A 19593-nucleotide genomic window follows, 5' to 3' on the forward strand; every position below is an offset into this window, starting at 1 on the left:
GAGGTTTTCTTCTTTTGTCTGCTTAACATTTGGCAGATGCTCCAGCCTTCAACAAGTGCTCCTGGATGTTAGTCCAGCTTCTTCATGAATTCAGACAGAATGGGTATCTCGGAATCTGTTGAAACACAAAGTAACATGGAGGACAAAAAGCCATGCTGACATTCAAAATATGACATTTTATCAGAATAATTTGCAGAATATTGCAAGAAAATTCCACAGAGGGTCACATATCTAACTATTCAGACTGAAACAAATTATTCATACATCTAAGAATTTTTTCATTATATTGATTGACAATCCATTACACTCTTGGTAGCACCTAGAGGAAAGTTTCACCTAAACACCCAATTTAAAACAAAATCCATTGCAAAACTTAAAGATAAATTGAGGTGCATGATCTGATAAAACAGACTTTGGAAGACTTAAGTAGTTTAAAACAGTGGTTAATAAAAGTTTCCAACAACCATTTTGCAGATGGAACAGAGTTAAGGGGAATATAATGAGCGCCTTTAGAAAATCGGTTGACTACCATTGAGACCGTAGTATTACCTTTAGCTGTTGATCAGGGGTGTCCATCTCCAGTCCTGGTTTGCTGCAGTGGCTGCAGGTTTTTATTCTAACCCTTTTCTTAACCCTCATACAGTTTTCACTGCTAATTAACTCCTTTTCCCTTCATTTTAATAGCCCTGTTTTTAAGGATTCAGTCCTTTGAATTGATTTGTTTCTTCATTAAATGGCAGCCAAACAGAAATGAGATGTGAAACGAGCCAACAGATGACCAGCTAAATTGGAACATCAAACTCCAGTCAATTTCACTCCAACCAGTTTCTTAATGAGAAGCCAATTCTTGCTGTTAATTAAAGCTGTTACTGAATATCACGACTTGTTGCTGCTCTCATTCTGCCACAGCAGACTGTTGATTTTCTGTTTATTCTAAGACCACCGTCAAGATGTTTTGGTGACCTGAGCAGACCAACATGACCGAGACCTTCACCTTTCTTTATTTTCAGATTAGCTGGTCATGTGGCAGTTTGTTTTGCGTCTCATTATTGTTTTGATGCTCATTAAGGAAAAAAAATCAACTAAGAGGTCTGAGTCACGTCAATTAAAACTAAGGCAAAACAAGTTAATCAGCAGCAAAAACGGCTCACTAATTAAGAAGATGGTTAGGATGAAAACCTGCAGCCACTGCAGCCCACCAGGACCAGAGTTGGACACCCCTGCTGTAGACTAACCTGTGATAAACAGTCCTGAACAAAACCCTACATGTAAACTAGAAAAGCAGATGAATGGTTGCATTCTAACACCTTCTCCAGGGTTCAGACAAGGATCAAATAGCTTGAAGAGATTCCTGGTGGAAATCGTAGAGTTCAAGAAATACTGCCTGTTTTACACCTGTGCAAAGTAATTAAATTTTCTGGTTCTAAACTAGTTTCATCGATTTCACACATTCTGAAGAGGGCATCAACCTCCAAATTATGCTATTAATTACAATAATTAATTGAGAGATAATTGAAGAGCAAAGACCAGCGTGCCTGACAAGAATTCAGGCATTTTTAAATACTGTACATGTGATTTGCGTGATCAGTAAACTGTATATGACAAGCTGATGCATAGTCACTCTTCCAAAGCAAGCTTAATGGCTAATATTTCTGCATACCTAACATCATAGTTCTGTTCAGAAGTACAAAACATTTTGGAAAACTAAGCACATAGATGTAATTTGTATCAAAAATTCTTGCCTCAATACTTAACGCATCAGTCTCCATCTGAAAAGGAAACGTAATAGCTGTGTGCTGGAGAATCTCGGCAGATGTAAATTTTTTTAACAAGTGAAATGCATTTTGACCCTCCAAGGCAAAAAAGAAAAAATGTTTTACAACTCTTCTTTGTAAGATTTGTAATAGGAGCATCTAAAGAACTAAAATTTTTAATAAAAAGGCTACAGTAATTGACAAAACTAACAAATCAATGAACTTGCTTTGGACTATCAGAAGGTTTCCAGTTTTACAGAAGCAGAGAGACCTTCTCTGGGTTCATTAGAAAACCTAATTAATATGGTAGCTAAAAAATAAGACAGATGACTGAAACGGAATTCACACTTTTCCAGTTTCACGTTACACAGTTTACATGGCCAGTATGAGATTCAAAATCTTTAGAAAGGATTAGAATGTCTTCAATGTAAACTAGCACTGAACAAGCCAATAAATCCTGGAAGATGATATTACGGTAATAAGGATTGGAATTAGTAAATACTCATGATGAGTTAGTGTTGAATGCCATCTTCCACTCATTCCGGTCCCCTATCCTGATCAAATTATAAGCATTATGGATATCTAATTTTATGTCAGTGGTGGAGCCAGTGATTTGTTTGAGGAGGGAAAAGATCAATGGCAGAGGACATTTATTTTTAATCATATTCGTAATCTTATTGAGGTCTCAGTAATCCATACACAGATGTTACCTGTCATCATTTTTTGAAAAAGAAAAAACATCCATCTCCAATAGGACAATTAGATGAACAAATAAATCCATTACCTCCATTTTCTTGAATATATTTGATCATATCCTTAGTTTCCTAGGCAACGGTACACTAAGCAGAAGGTGTATGGCACAATTGTAAGGACAGTGAGAAGGAAGAGTAAGGGGTTGTTGTTTGCTAAAATAAATCTTGACCTAACTCATTTAGAAATGTTGAAAACAAGTGAAATTTTGCACAATCTATGCCTTATTTAAATTGGATTAACAGAATAAATAAAAATGGGCTCCAGGAAGCATGCTCTCTGTTCTCCAAGTCAATGACAGGTGAATGTTTTTTAAGCTATGGTAAACCATAGCTACCCACAACTTAGTCAGTGATGTGATCAATTTATTGGCTCCGCCACCATCAATATAAGCAATATATAATGTTTGATTCTAAGGTTTTATGTCCAGACCACATTCTTTAGCAAATGTGTGACTAGTAAAGTTCTCTGCTGCACCCAAATCAATAAACACTCAAGTTTCCTTTTTGCTTAACAATACAGGTAGAAACAAATTAGTTTTTAGTTGGGATTGGCCCCATCCTGTCATTGGATGGGCACTGAAGCTTAGGGCAGCTTCTTTGGTAACCATACCAGCCTGCCCTTGGGCTCCAGCTGTTCTTTAACAGAGAGGCTGGGTTTTTTTTAACTGTGGAAACTATAAAGGGTCCAGCTTCTGCTCCTTACTTTGCCCTTTGATTAGTTTGGCTTAACCTAATAAAAATAATCTAGCATCACCCCTAACATATATTTCACCAGTTCATGTTTAATATCATCAAATAAACAATTTCTAAATATTGTAACCAAAGTATCATCCTCTCAACCTGTGCCTCTGACTAAAGTTTTGAAAGATATTATAAACTTGTCAAAGATGTTTGTCTCCCGTTTCAGTGACAATATCTTATTTCATCTTGTTCGCGTTATGTCCAGTTGATCAAATATTCATTTCAACTCCTTCAGGAAGTTGTTTAAATTAAAGAAAGAATGTTTATTTAAGATGATATTATTTCAGAAATTCATATAAGTGTGCTGTTTGAAAATCAGATTGGACTGAATATTAAACTCACTGCAGTTCAGTGCTATTTAAACTGGAAGGTTGGGGATCAGCATTTCCTACTTGCTTAAAGCTTAGCCTCCATATTTTGGGTCCAGCGGCAGAACCAACCTGGAAGGCTAAATTATTTTTAAAAAAATTATAAAATAATTTATTTACAGCAATAATTAAAGTTCAGTATTTTGCCATTAAAATGCTGTTTTCCATGCCCCTGTACGATGTTGTGATGTTTTTCTCCCTTCCTCCAAAGTTACTCTGAAACTCGCAGGCAGTTCGGGTTATTCAGTTTGACGATAAGCTGTTACCTACTAAAAAAAATGGGGCACATCAGTTTTCAAATGACAGCCCACTCAACTCTCTCTGTGCGTTTACATGCACACTCATAACCGGATTAAGGTGAATTTGCCCTGTTGAGGCAGAAATCTGGTTTCTTAGAAATTTTCTTTTACATGAACACGTAATCATCTGGAGTTCTCCTTTGTCAATATCCTCCTTCGACATTAAACTGTGCAAAATAGATTTGAACATCATCATTAGCCACCATGAATCTGAAATAAGCATGACAATTGTAATACTTTTCTTATGTTTTATAAATATCAATTTATTTATAGATTTCTGTTACCGGATTGCACACAGCGCACTCTTTTCTGCTTGGCTGTGTGACTGAGACCTGTAAGGGACCCAGTCTGTGTGCGTCTTCATTTTGAAAATTATAGAAATATCTTTATGAGCTTTTTGTTTTGTTTTTTTTATTATTATTATGTGCACTTTTTATTTTTTTTAAATATTATTATGTACAAATTGTATTCATTTCTATTACCATGTGCACCTTATATTTATTTTGTGTTTTGTTTGCTTTTTTTGCTTATTTAGATTTTTTTTTATTTACTTTATTCAATTGCTATTGGTTTTATGTTTACAAATGTATTTAATATGCTGTTTTACTTAATGTGTTTATTAAATTCTCTCTGTTTATCTTATTAATTTAGACATTGCTCTAAAATAATGGTAATACATTTTACCGTGTTGTAGCTCTGTGGTGGGTTAGTTGGAGGGTCCCATGGAGTTGTTTTGCTAGGCTCCCAGAGTCCTTAGAATCACCTCTGGCTAACAACCAGTTGTTAAACACAACTGCTGCTCCATTTGGGAAAGTGTCTTTTCTTTGTTTGAAACTGATTTAACTAATAGCTAGGCTATTTTTTTCGAGCAGTCAAAAAGTGAGCAATTTACTTCTTTCCAATTTCTGACAAATTTTATTCTGCGTTAGGTCAATAACAAAAATTTGTTAAATACTTTTGTCCTGTTCATACACAGTAACCAACACATTTAAAGAAAGGTTTTTGATTGATGTTGGTTGAAGATGTCCCATTCAATTTAATATTTGCAAAAGTATAGAAAAGAATGGGAGGCAAACCTTGATTTCAAAGGAAAGCTGAAGCCATGCATTGCTAATGATTCTAGGGTGTATTGGCTTTTCTGCACGGTGAACTTCAATGCTAAATTGTGTAACATTAAAACGCACATATCCTCTCAAAAAACACATTGAAGAATCAAAAAAGTTACCCATACTACCATTCATAGCTAAAAATAATTTGTCTTATATTACTTTTACTTAATATGTAGTGAAACTGACATTTTTTAACATCTCACCAATAAACACATGTATAAACATCCATCCATCCATTATCCAACCCGCTATATCCTAACTACAGGGTCACGGGGGGTCTGCTGGAGCCAATCCCAGCCAACACAGGGTGCAAGGCAGGAAACAAACCCTGGGCAGGGCGCCAGCCCACCGCAGGGCAACATGTATAAACATTTTATCTGAAAATATTTTTAATTTGTGGTCTATAATCTACATAGTGAATTTTATTATTTGTTTTATTACAGTTAAATTTAGCTTATCTTGTATATGTATACTGTTTTTTTTTTCTTGTTTAGAATGCATCATTTGTGATGCACGTTATCTTTAAATTAGGATTTTTTTTCTTTTGCTTTGTACAGCACCACAATTTCAGTTCATTCCAATTTTACTTATGTAATTATATTTGTATGCACTATGATTTATTGAAATTTATGTCAAACCTTTTTAGTTAGTCCCTTTTATTATGGATATGCAAATAAAGTAATGGCGACTTCTAGCGGCATTTTAAGAATATATTTTACATTCATTTGTACATTTTAAGTGAGTTTCCATTGAAAATAGTTGGCAACACTAGAGATATTGATAAAGAAGCCACAGCTTCTCGCTTAATGATAAAGACAGTCACTGAGAGGGAAATAACTGCAACATTTTGCTTCAAAACAGTAGACATAGACATGATAATTGGAGATATTTCATAACAATGATATTTTTTTGTTATTCCTGACACCTTCAGTGATACTTTGATGGTTTTTGGAAGCTTATTCCACCATTTACAGTAATAAAAATAATATTCAAAAACTTACAGAATTTTGCAACTTATTCTAATGTATTATATGTGTACAGCATAACTAATTCATCAGGTTTAAACATTCTGAAAGAAATGTCTGCTGTATATTTTCATGGGCAAAATCTGAATAAGTGAAGAATTAATAAAAGTAGCAGAAAATGGCCAAAAGTGAGGTTGAGTTTTAAGTGTTGCATAAGATTGGTACATTTATTGTCTCTTGTTCGTCTCTTAAATGAGTGATCACAGCAGCGAAATTTACCATGTCATCATATGTGGAAAAAGTACTAAAAAAAATCTACTCAAGTAGAAGTATTATAGCATAGATCAAAATTTAGTTGTCTACTACACAAGCAAAAGTAAAAAAAACTAGGGTCAGAAAACATATTCGAGTAAAAATACAATTTAGTTACATCAGGTAAAAAAAAAAATGAGTAAATATCCTCAAATATCCTTAATGTGCTTTGGGAACTATAGGCAGAATATGTGTAGCAATGTGTAGTTTTTTAAATCACTATCTATCTATATATATATATATATATATATATCTATATATATATATATATATATATATATATATATAAAGGAGAGTTGGGATCCGAGAGACTGTGTTTGTGGAGGGATGGAGAGTTAAAGCGGGTGTTGGAGTCACGTGATCATCTCCCCTTCCGTTCACCTCATTTCATTCACTTCATTTCGCTCCGAGCTGAGCTCCGCAGCTGACACGGTCTTGCCGTTCTTGATTTGCTTTTCACATGGCCAACTATACGTTGCATGCTCAAGAGTAAGCTCAGCGCACAGCTTGGTCATATTACAACCGGAGGGGCGAACTGACAACATGGTATACAAAGAGATCCTTAACAAATAATTATTGGTATATTTTCCCTCAGTTTATTATTTAAAATTTTAAAGCAGTACTTCGCCGCTGCGAAGCGCGGTTATTTTGCTAGTATATATATATACACTAGCTGTGTAAGCCCATGCTGTAAAAATCCTGGGGTCCTAGAAACTATTGAAATCATCAGAAAAAAAAAAATGAAATGTAGAGATGTCAAGTAATTGAAAGGAACTATTCTGGGCATCTCTCTCCTAGGAGGATTCATTTTGCTGATGTGCTCTCATCGCTTGTGCATTAGCAGCGGGAGGAAAAGTAAAAGGGATTCCGTTTTGCCGATGTTAGCGGCTAAGTGACTTTGTCTTTCTACTGGGGTTTCGTTTTGCTGACGTGCTGGCCACGCTTGTGTTATTAGCGACTAAGCGAGTTTTCTGTTTCCTTGGAGGTGGAGCCCTTACCCCGACTCCACCTCTCACTTCTGGGCCGGATAGACACACACACTTCCACGTGTAGACGTTTATATAAAAGATTTTGTCTCTCTCTATATATCTGTGTGTGTATATAAATAGTTAATGATGTACTGTATTTTATAGGGCAGTAACATTTCAAACAAATTTATCCTGTAAATGTCTATGAAATGCAAAACAAAATTTAAGCAGAGCTTAAGAACCATCTTCCCACTCTAATTAGAATCCTTTACTATATACTCTAACCCTGCTCAACTCCCTACCACTTTACAGAAAAACCGCGACTTACTGTCACTGAGTAAGCATATCCTCCTCATGGTGGAGAACTGCATAATCCATCATAAGCAGCCAGCGACAGCTTGGGCTTGTACTGGGAATGGAGGAGACAGATTCTTCTACCACATACAGTACCACCATGCTAAATATAACAATGCAGACCAACTTGAGAAATATAAATGCAGAATTGGTTGGCATTGAAGAAGAGCAGACAAAATAACTCTTCAAAGTAATCCATACTACCATTCATAGCCAAAAGTAGATTTTCTTCCATCCATCCATTTTCCAACCCGCTGAATCCGAACACAGGGTCACGGGGGTCTGCTGGAGCCAATCCCAGCCAACACAGGGCACAAGGCAGGAACCAGTCCTGGGCAGGGTGCCAACCCACCGCAGGACACACACAAACACACCCACACTCCAAGCACACACTAGGGCCAATTTAGAATCGCCAATCCACCTAACCTGCATGTCTTTGGACTGTGGGAGGAAACCGGAGCGCCCGGAGGAAACCCTCGCAGACACTGGAAGAACATGCAAACTCCATGCAGGAAGGACCCGGGAAGCGAACCCGGGTCTCCTAACTGTGAGGCAGCAGCGCTACCCACTGCACCATCGTGCCACCTGTAGATTTTCTTATATTACTTTTACTTAATATGTACTGAAACTGACATTTTTTTACATCTCACCAATAAGTGCATGTGTATAAACATTTTATCCAAAAATGTTATCCAAATATAATCTAAATAGTGAATTTTATTATTCCTCTTGTATTATTACAGGTAAATTTAGCTTCTTTTCTATGTGTGCTATTTTTTTTCTTATTTAGAATGCATGATTTATAACATACATTAACTTTAAATTAGGATTTTATTTTTTCTTCTTTTGCTTTGTACAGCACCAAAATGTCAATTCATTCTGATTTTAGAATATTGGGATAAATACATAAATAAATATACTGTAGATCTTCAGGCTCTGTAGTAACATCTCATCCCAAAACAGAAGAGAATGTGCTCTGCAGCGAGGGCACCACCTAAAAAATGAAGCTTGTCAGTCAGGAGCATTGAGAACATCCACAAAAGATTGAGTGTCTCAAAGATGGTGCTCAGAAAAACAATCTGATCTCCTTTCCTACATAAATGTGCTCCAGGTTGCTCCTGAGCCACCCAGCTTAGTATTAAATTTCATAGGCTCTCAAGCTAGTAGCTTATTCTGAGGAATGCTCTGTTTTTAAAACATCATTTCTGACGGATCTGAGATCCGCTTTTTCAAGACTTAAGTCATACTCTGGTTTAGTGCAAGAAAGCCATGGTCCCAGTCATTTAAAAACCCTGTGATGAGATCACTTGACATCTTGTCTATGATGGCTGCCTAGCCCACCCACTGCTTTTTGATACAACTTGTACTGCACAACCCATAATTATTTCACTTGATTAACAGTAAGAAGAAGAACATGAGCATGGCACTTAGATGATCATTTCGTCAGGATGCTGCATTCCTCATGAAGAACTTACTCGAGGCCTTCTACTCTCCTAATAAATCTGCTGATACTAGTGAATTGGACTCATGCACGGAGAAAACCCCAGTTTGTGTGCGCAAGTCCACTTATGGAGCTCTCCTTTGGCAAAGCACTCTGATCTTATAAAAATGTGCTAAAAGAAGATTAAACTTCATTAACAGCTGCCATGGATCCTGTGTCTCCCGAAATTAGCACTGTACATTCAGCTCATCAACATAAATTTAATGATTTCTGAAATATTGAGACAGGTTATTTCATCCAGAAGAAGGAATATTTTGTTGATGCTTCCACCGTTTTCAGCCTGTGGCTATGCAGGCTACAGACAGACGAAGACTACAAAATCTCAACTACAGCCAGGTTACATGTGTTTACCTGGTTTCTCATAGACTAATATCCCGGTTTCTCTAACGGGAATAAGGGTATGCATGGCATTTTAGAAACTGAACTTCTGTGAATAACCGGGTGAGTAAAGCACTCGGTGTCAGAACTGGTGGGAGCCTCGTCATGTGCCACATCTTAATGAGAGGAGGGATCTTAAGCTAAAATTTTTTGAAGTTTGGTCAGGTGAACTTGGCAGATTCTTTTATGTATAATCAGATGTTGCTGGAGAAAAGATTGCTTTATGTGCCATTTACTGCCCAACTCCCTTTCAGTTTTCTTTCCTTTCTTTTGTAACCAGACAAATTTTAGAATTGAAAGATCAAGCAAATACTTTCATGGATCCTGTGCTTAATCCTCTGCAATCAACTAACTGTCTTTGTAAATTTGCCTCTAATTTGAACTTAAAGGACTCATTTTGCCTTCTCAGTCCTTTGCCAAGTCTTTTCCATTCTTTTCCCCATGTCACTGGTCTCGGTCAAGAACTGATTATATTTTTGTCTCCCCATATGTGGCTTTCTAATGGAGGCTTAAAGCAGGCTTTGCTCTCTGATCATCATTCTGCATTTTCTCACTTTCAGCTGCTCCTGGCCCTGTTCCTAATGCATGCTGCTCCTACACTTATTATTAATAATTGCTTTCTGGAGCTGAACTGTTTTCTGAAAACTGTAGTACATCCCCCATTGAAGTGAATGTCTTTCTAGAGAAGTTGTCTCTCCCTAAACTAACAATGGAGGACGTGGATTTCCTTCAGTTACCCTCTCACATTATCAGAACTTAAAGAGGCTCCAGACGTGATGAACCCCAAAGGAAGCAGCTGGCTCTCTCATATTTTTATATGAAAAATTCTACCATCTCTTTGTATAAGCTGAACTATTCTATACATTCAGCCATGATCACCTTCCTCTGAAAACATAGCAAGGACCAGGGGCCTCATGTATAACACCGTGCCTAGAACTCACACTATAACATGGCGTAAGCACAAAAGCAGGAATGTGCGTACGCACAGAAAAATCCAGATGCAGGAATTTGTACGTTCGCAAACTTCCACATTCTTCCGCTACATAAATCCCGATCAGCGTGAAAAGTAACGCACGTGCACGCGCCTTCTGTCCCGCCCCAACTTCTCTAAGAATTACGCCTCTTTGAATATGCAAATCAATATAAATAGCCTTCTGTGAAAAGACAATGGGAAAAGCACAGGGGAAAATATAAGAATTTCAGCGAATACCAAGTGGAGGCAAAGGAAAAACGTACTATTTGTTGGTTTAAACAGTAATATAATCAACAAAAGAAAGTTGATTGACAGAGTGTCAGAGAAACTCGAAAGCTCAAGTCATATATCAAAGTCACCGTGAAAAGGCGAGTCGTAGCCCACCGTCTGAGTGTCATATGAAAGCTTATTAGGGTACAGACAAAAAAAAAAATAGGCACACAGTGGGGAAAAAAGCTTGAAATGTCAACTTTAATCTCGAAATATCCACTTTAATCACATAGTTTATTTTGCCATTAAAGTAAAACATCATAAACTTCATCTTAAAATCGTTTAATTTACTAGTTTCTCAAATTCCATTGTAACTAAAGTACACGTTAAATGCTTTGTTCTGTATTTGATCTTCTATGTGCTCTGTGTGTGAATCACTACCTACTTCTTAAACGGGCTTTCTCTTTCTCCGACAGGACACATAATCCATTACATTCATGATATTACAGCTCTCTGAATAATTAAAATACTGAGATGTATACGTGATATCTTTTTCATGATGATAGGAATGAAAGCATGTTATTAAACATGGGAACACGGTGGCGCAGTGCTTGTTCATGTCTCACGCAAGAGGCTTGCTGCGCTATGCACGACCTTCGATGAAATAATTTATCACAGCAGTACTGTCTCTTTCAAACGTACTAACCTCCAATTCCTGTCCTTACTTTTCTTTCTCCAAATACCCAATCGCCACACAATCAGCTCTGTAACAGACATGAAGCCATTTGTAAGCTTAGAACGCCGATTCTTCAAAACTTTTAAGGAACATTGAAATATCTTCGTAGTACATGTTTAATTATTCTATCCGTCTATCCTTCCAGTGTTGTGTCAGCACCAGTATGAATACAGCGCGAGGCAGGAGCTATCCATGAACTAGCTAGCGCTGCAGCACCGTGTCCTCACATGTTTAATTATTAACAGTACAGATTATTTAAATGAAGTTAAATTTTATCTGTATAATATAATCAACATATTTTGCTGCATTTCATCTTAAAAATGATATCATCATCATATGTAAATACACGCTTTATAAAGTGGTGCAGGTTGTGCAATATTATAACTGTAGTGCAAGTTTAAAGTGAGGTGATTGTACTTATAAGTACAAACAGTTCTACAAGGAGCTCTTGATGGACTGATTGAGTGCGTTTATAGTTCTTGGGATGAAACTTTTTCTAAACCGCGAAGTCCGTACAGGAAAGTCTCTGAAACGTTTTGCCATGGCTGAGGCAGCGTCTGCTTCATGCTGTATACCGATAATTCTCTTTCCAATTAGCTGCTGCTGTGATTCCCCACTCAGATACAGTGATATAAATACTCCGAGTGGTGCAGTGAGAGTAATATGGAAAAAGATGATCTGCTGTGGCAACACCTAACGGGAGCAGCTGAAAGAAGAAGAAGATGCAGTGAGAGTAACAATGCTAAAGCAGTTATGGTACTTGGAATACTATGGCTATTCCCTGGACCATTATATTGCTGCAGGTTAATTACAATCAGATGCATTACACTAATAAACAATATGCAGTTAGTTTCAGTGTATTTATAAAGCCACGTCAGGAATGTGGGTCTAAGAAAGAAAGGGTAACCACACAGGAACAGTAGCACTGCTTTGACGCTGGGTGCCACAAAACCGAGCGGAGAAATTGCGTATGCCAAGGTATGAGGTACCATGGAAATGTGCATGGCTTTACGGCAAGTTTAGGTTTTATACATCGCGATTTGAGCGTGGAAACGTTTGTACGCAACATTTCTGTGCGTACGCACCGTTTATACATGAGGCCCCAGGAGTTTATTCTAATTATTTGTTCTATATCACTGTTCAACACTGATGTGAAAACGTTGGCAGCAGTCATGGCAAGGTGATTACAACAGAATATTACTAAATTAAATTTATCCTGATCAGACACCTTTCATCTGCTTTTTCTGTGCAACTGACAATAATAGATATCTCCTCCCAATTTAAGAGGTAGCACCTACTCTGTCTCAACTGGTAGCTTTTCTGTCTCTCTTGATTAGCTGAAGACTTTTTACTACATGAAATAGAACTTTCTCTGTCAGGGTATGAGCTTCATGGGCTGTGGTGAACAATATTTTAATATGGTTAAGACTTTACACTCTCATCCTACAGATGCAGTTCTTAGAAAATTGAAAATTTGATGACATCTTTAAAAGCACCAGGCAAAGTAGTCTGCTTTCCGCTCTACTTTTTAATCTCATCCTTAAACCTCTCACATTTGCTTTTTGCTCCCTAGGAATGATTTCTCTCAACCCTTCCCCTATGGTATACATCATAAGGTTTCTGATTATGCAGACAATATTTTTCTCTTTCAAATCTGTAGTGTATGTCAAAAAGCAGTTTGGTATGTTTGAATAGAAACAAGCAGGAGAGGGAGTGAACAATCCTTTATTAATTGCAAAGGGAAATTAACACTGGCTCACAAAATCTACATAGAATATACTAAAGACATAACAGTAAGATAACAAATATGGCCATAATCTAATAAAAATGAATATATTAAAATATCAGGGAAAAAGCAATCTTATGTTATAACTTCTACCGAGAGCTGGTAAAATGTTGTTGACTTATCTAGCAGGTGCCAGTCTTGTACTTCATTAGTTAGCACAGAAGCTAACGGCCAGCTTAGACTCGTAACCTGTCAGTACAAGACATGTAACCACCGAGCAGCACTCAATGTCACGGACAGGTGAACGCTTATACCAGTGAGGCCCCCTACAATAGAAGTGCATAAGTAATCTTTTTCTTTTGGTGCATCTGCTAACCAACAGGTATAGCAACTAATATTGTTGGAGGACGCTGACCAGACATGGTCTTTGTAGATAAAATGGAACATGGAGAAATTATATCCCTAAAGTATTTTGCATAATGCTGTGGAGATGCCAGCACTAATCATAGTAATTACTCCATTTTGTTAATAAAGCCTTTCCATGTCCCAGTGTTAACAAAGATATAATTACAAATTGCTAAGTGAATAGAGGGCAGACTTTTTGTATGCTGTAGCCAAGCAGTTAAGCAACAATACAGAGTTATCAGGATTCTTCCTTAGTGCTTGTTTAATAACTAAAACTGTTTATTCACTCTTCGGTGAATGGAACTGGACGAAATGCACAAATTACCTGATTTAATAGGATTTCAATGACTTGTCACAGAAGCGGAAATAGAAGCAGCCTGTATCCATTGCAGTAATTTTGCAGTCTATTGCAAGCAGCTGGTTTCACTCGATTTTGTATTTGCCATCACTCCCTATAAATCATTAGTCAGAGATGTCTGAAAATCTGCAAAATGCTCTGTGACAGTTGGACTTCCTAAATTGCCAAGCATCATGAATTAAACTGACAAAGTTTTTTTCAGCCAACTTGTTTTCTGTGTCAAGCAGGATGCTGCTTAATGAGTGCCAGTGTGCTAATCAAATGTGAATGTGAACCCCGACCTCGTGTCAAAGGTGAGTGTGCAGCAGGCTGGATGAAACACACTCATTTGAAATTCATTCAGTTTATCCTAGTTTGATCCGAATGCAGTGGTCTATTGTGACGGATTCTTTTTCCCCTTCAGTGAAGCTTACAATACGCTTGCAAAAAAACTTTTCTGGACTGTATCACATGACAAAGAGGGGCACAGACACATCATGATGCAGCTGATGGCTAGATGGTCCCCAGACATGTGCAGCTGCTTCAGAATAAATGCTCAGGATTTACCGTGCAGTGTTTAATGCAGCATCACCTGAATATGGCAGTGGTTCAGAAAATGTGCCCAAAGGGTTTTGCTGATGAACTGAAAGATGTTCTGAATACGTATAAAGAAGCTGCTAGCAAAATCTATAAACAAATATCAGAGCAAAATGGTCTCTGTGCGGGCTATTATGTCAAGCTTGCTTGCCTGCACTCTTTTTCCCCGATGGCTTATTTTAACTAAGAACAGAAATCCAAACTGAAATATTAATTTCAGGTACTGAAAATTATTAAAATGAGAACAAAAGACACACAAATTGAAATCTGCAAATCAATATTTCTATGTTATATGCATTGCTCACTTTGCCCAAAGCACACTTTCAAGCAAAATGAATGATTTTTCATGTGTTGTTTTTTTAGGTGTCAGAAGGGCAGGAAATATGTGTAATAGAAGCCATGAAGATGCAGAACAGCATGACAGCTGCCAGGACAGCTAAGGTAATTTTTGTGAATTCTGTCCTTTACATAACATTTTATTACCCGCCATACATTTGAGTGACTTTGTCGTGCAGCTGACGAGCGTCCCGGCAAGTGTTGGTTCCATGCCATGAGCCCAATGCTGCCAGCCCCTTGCACCCCTACTTTGAAATAAGTAGATTCAAAATTTGTAAACGTTGTTATGTAGGATTGAACTTTTTTTTTTTTTTTTGCTGTTGTTTTGGACCAATTTCAGACATCTTAATTGGCAACTTCAAAATACTGGTCTAGCTTTAAGGCACTTTAAAAAAAAAAAAACACCCATCCTTTCATGCACTTTCTTGCCTGCTTAAGCCAGTTCAGGGTTGTGAGGAACCTGAGACAGAAGGACGAAACGCTAGACAAACACCGGGCATGTGCTGTCAAACTGGGCATTGTTAGAGTGGCATGCATGTCTTTATGCCAACTCCAATGAGGAGCATGCTGATGAAGTTTTATAAATGATCTTGGACTTATTTTATTTTCAGGTGAAGACCGTGCACTGTAAAGCAGGGGACACTGTTGCAGAAGGAGACATTCTCATTGAGCTAGGAATGGACTGACTTTGGCCACTTCGAGTCATTACTGAACTCATAAGCAAATCTCGAGCTGCAGCACTGAAAACATTCCCTTTTAGTCAAACTGTACTTTTTACAATCAAGCCCAAGTGAGAAACACTTTCAATATCTCCCCCCTTTTTACTATTGTTATTAATCGATACAAATTAAAAACACTGGGTATGGTTTTCAAATTTCAAGCTTTACATTTAAACCATTACATGATGAGTCACCATTTGAGTGGAGTGGTCCTGCATCAATGATTGCGATAGCATTGTAATCCCAACTTCGCCTTTCTAAAGCACCCACTCTTTTGTAGAATAGAGGGAAATGGAAGATCTCCCACAATACATCAGCAAAGGTGCTGTTACACCCTAATTCAGCTGGCCTATATTAAAATCTAATAAACAACTGCAGGCTTGTTTTTATGTCATTTCTCCTTTTTTTGCGGTATTTTTTCTTGTTTTGGTGGTAGTGATTTATATGAAGTGAATCCTCTTCTTTCTATTTTAATCATTTATCCTGAAGAGTGCATCCAGATACATCCATCATGCTTTAGCCAATGGGACACAAACAAATGATACAGTTACACGAGAATACCACAAACATCACATACAAGGTCCAAATAGGTAGCCCTCCAATAATGCCCCCAACCAGCTGCAAGCACTGAATGTTTTCTTTAAAATGATACTTGTACACTTCTAACCTTGTTCTCCCAGAATTGAAGGGAGCCATTCTTGGGTTCCCAGGTAGAGGTATAAAATTTTAAATTCTATACAACTTTGAAGGACTACCAAAAGCATCATAATTTGTGTTTCTTTGCTTTAAGACATTATGAGAGGTTCCTTATGTTTACAGTGATTTCTTGTGGGGCATGGGGTGCTACATATGTGACACTGAGAAGGGTCAATCCTGGTCTAGTCCACCAGGTCAAGGTGCAACTTTGCATGCCAGTGTGGACAGGCAGCGTGTCTTCACATGTGAGGTCTTAAAACTGCCAGAACACAAGAGAAGGAGGAAGTGGCAAGAAATATCGTACAAAATACTGGAAGGCAGGTGACCCAGCTCATGTTCAAGGTGGTGACGAACTTCTCAAGGTAGGACTGAAGAGACCTTAGGATTGTACTTCCAGGCTACCTGGTGGTAGCATTTTGTCACTAACCGGAAAAAACCAAACTCTGATGTCACTTTAAGAAATAAAATACTAAGAGCACTGGCTTGGCGACATGCCGGTTTCTGGGGTTTAAAGACACCAGCAGCCACTGATGGGAGGTTAAGCCTGATTACTGTGTAACTGTAAAGTGTCAACTCTGATAGCCCAGAAGTGGACCCAAGATGGATTTTAATGGCTACCCACACTGAAACTTGATAAGTCTGGAGAGAAGAATTTGGGCAGAGGCTCACTAGAGTGATTAAAAATTACATTTTTCTATTATTTCACACAAAATTCAAGGAACACACATGGTACTTTTGTAATGTCTTGGATTATAATGATTTTCATATTTTGGGAAAACATTAGAAAAAATTAGGGTTGATCTTTTGTTTGCTCCTCCTCAGTTAATAAGCATCATCTTGTAAAGTTGTTTTATCTGCTTGAAAAGCTGGCAGAATGAGGACACGTAATCTACAGCTGGACGGTTTTTCAGTTGTTCATATGGACCTCATTTTCCAGAGCCAAAACTGAAAGAGCTAACGCACTGTGTAGGTAAATCAGTAGAGGTGTTTCCCATGGACTTTCACAGTTAAAAAGGTTTTACTGTACATATGCACTGAACTGATGGAGTGAAGGCCAGTCCTGATCAAAGGCTAACTCTGGATAAGCCCACAGGCATTTGTAACAGCAAATGTCTGACTATTCATGTGAGGATTTGATATCATGCATGGGAAAGCAAAGAAATTTTATTGGTTATCAAAAAAATCACATATCACACAGATGATTTGTGCCCAGTGGAAAGTCATCGTAATTTACAATACAGGTAATTTTGTCAGAACCAAAATACAGGAGTATTTCATATTTTTAAGAATAAGTCAGCCTACTGAAATTGAGGTACAGTCGACCCTTGATATACGACCAGCCTGACATGCAAACAACTTGGTTTACAACCAAAATTTTTGTTTTGAATTACGACCAACGTCTTGCATTACGACCTGAATGCGATCACGTGTATCCGCTTGTGCGATTGTAAACAAACAGCCGAGAGCATTTGTAAACGTCAGTCGGAGCCCAGATACGTGTTTTTCTGGACGTAATTTCGGTCAGTGCAGTGATTTATATAATTTATTTCAATAATTGCTAAGGAAGGAAGAGAAGGTAACGAAGGTAAAGAAAGCGATCACAATCAAAACGAAGAAGGAAATTGTATGGGAAAAATGAGAGGGGCGTTCATGTGACCGATCTCGCTAATATGTACAGCATGTCGAAATCCACCATCTCGACAATTTTACAAAGAAAAGATTTGTATAAGGAAGCTCCTTCCAAACAATTACCACCTTCCATTTCATTCTCCTCCTCCTTCCTTCCTGCAAGCCAAAGATGTCAACTTAAATGGTGAGTACAGTATGAAATTGTTGCTTCTGGTAGGCTAGGCACTTTTTATAACTTTTTGGTTAGTACATTAGAAAAATTATTGGTGTTTTTGGTAAATTATGCACATTATACAACCCTTTTTCATTAAAAAAAATGTAAGCAAGTGTTGCTGTGGGAGGTTCGGAACGCATTATGGGTATTTCCATTATTTCTTATGGGAAAATAGTCTTGAGTTACAACCAGCCCTCACGAATGAATTGAGTTCGTAAGTCAAAGGTCCACTGTATATGTGATACATCAGTTTGTCTAGGGACTGTGTAGTTACCTGCTGCCTTCAGAAGAGTTTTTATTGTTTTGATGATTCAGAGAAGACTTTCTAATTCAATCACATTGTGTCAGCTGACAGAATCTTACTATATTGATGCTGAAGGCCAGGTAGGTACCTGAGATACATTTTGCCCATTAAAACATTGTGTTCCAGATCTACAGCTGAAGCTACCAGCAGATACAATGCCCACATCAGTAAGGGACAGGCTCTGTGCAGCTGGCCTTAGAGTAAGACAGTTGGTCAGGGGTTCTCTGTTCACACCTCTACACCGCTGCTCTGGTCATAACTGTCCTGAGGAATGCTGTAGGACAGGGTGGACATTGACATTGTCCATTCTGCTTGGCTTCTTAGTGGCAAACCAGGCCTGTTAAGACAGCAGATTAAACAGAATTGCAGGAATCCAGCTTAACCAAACCCAGTGTACTAAGGTGGAATCAGAGTTGAATTGACATCTTTGCAGAGGCCCCTTCAAACCAGAAAACACCAAATAGACACACAAGTCTGAACAAAGAGCCATAATTCAATGAATGATAATTGTGATGGACAAAAAATGCGTCTATGAGCAGGCACTGATTTTGTAATTGGAAGTGACTTTAGTCCAAAATGAGAGTTTACACCTTGCTTCAAAAACTAGCTGCACTCTTCTCCTTGGGGGGGAAAAATTCTATTGGCACTCTCTGAAACTTAACAACTGATGAGCTGCTCTGTCTTTGGAGAACTCAAAGCTGAGATCCACTCTGCCAAGCCAAGCTCTGTGACAATGACTGAGCTCAGTCTGAGAAGCAGCCATTACTCTAACAATGGGACTTCAGCATCTGAACTCATGTGCCAGAAAGAAATGCTTTTCCTATGAAGTTGTAGAGGACACTGCAAAGGAACTGAGGAAAACACAGAACATCATGAATAAAGGACCACGTCGCAAACAACAACAGCAACAACTCCACAAAACATCTGACACCATCCTTAAAGACTTGGCATCATAAAAACTGTTTATCTGTACCAAAATTAATTCTAAATAGGCAGTGAACAGACAGTATGTCTATATTATGTTTGTCTGTCTAGTCTGTGTCATGTCTTACTGTTTATGTCAGTATATTTATGTAGTTATCATACTTTTGTAATCCTTGTGTTTATCAATAAATTGCATTATTCTGTTTCTTAAAATGACTGCACTTCAGTTACTTTGACATAACAGCTGGACTCCACTTCTTACAACAGAGAAAGATAAAGAAGGAGC

General features: G+C 37.8%; 1 protein-coding gene across 1 annotated transcript in view; it reads left to right on the forward strand.

Moving 5' to 3' along the window:
• pcca (propionyl-CoA carboxylase subunit alpha) overlaps positions 1-15915 on the forward strand; it is a 705208-nt gene extending 689293 nt beyond the window's left edge. Inside the window, exons 23-24 of the mRNA XM_028799956.2 lie at positions 14849-14926; positions 15433-15915. Of these exons, the coding sequence (XP_028655789.1) occupies positions 14849-14926; positions 15433-15507 (153 nt within the window). The 3' untranslated portion in view covers positions 15508-15915. The remainder of the gene's footprint in view (positions 1-14848; positions 14927-15432) is intronic.
• The last annotated feature ends 3678 nt before the right edge of the window (positions 15916-19593 follow it).

This window comes from Erpetoichthys calabaricus, chromosome 4 (assembly GCF_900747795.2).
Source record: "Erpetoichthys calabaricus chromosome 4, fErpCal1.3, whole genome shotgun sequence".
Lineage (NCBI taxonomy): Eukaryota > Metazoa > Chordata > Cladistia > Polypteriformes > Polypteridae > Erpetoichthys > Erpetoichthys calabaricus.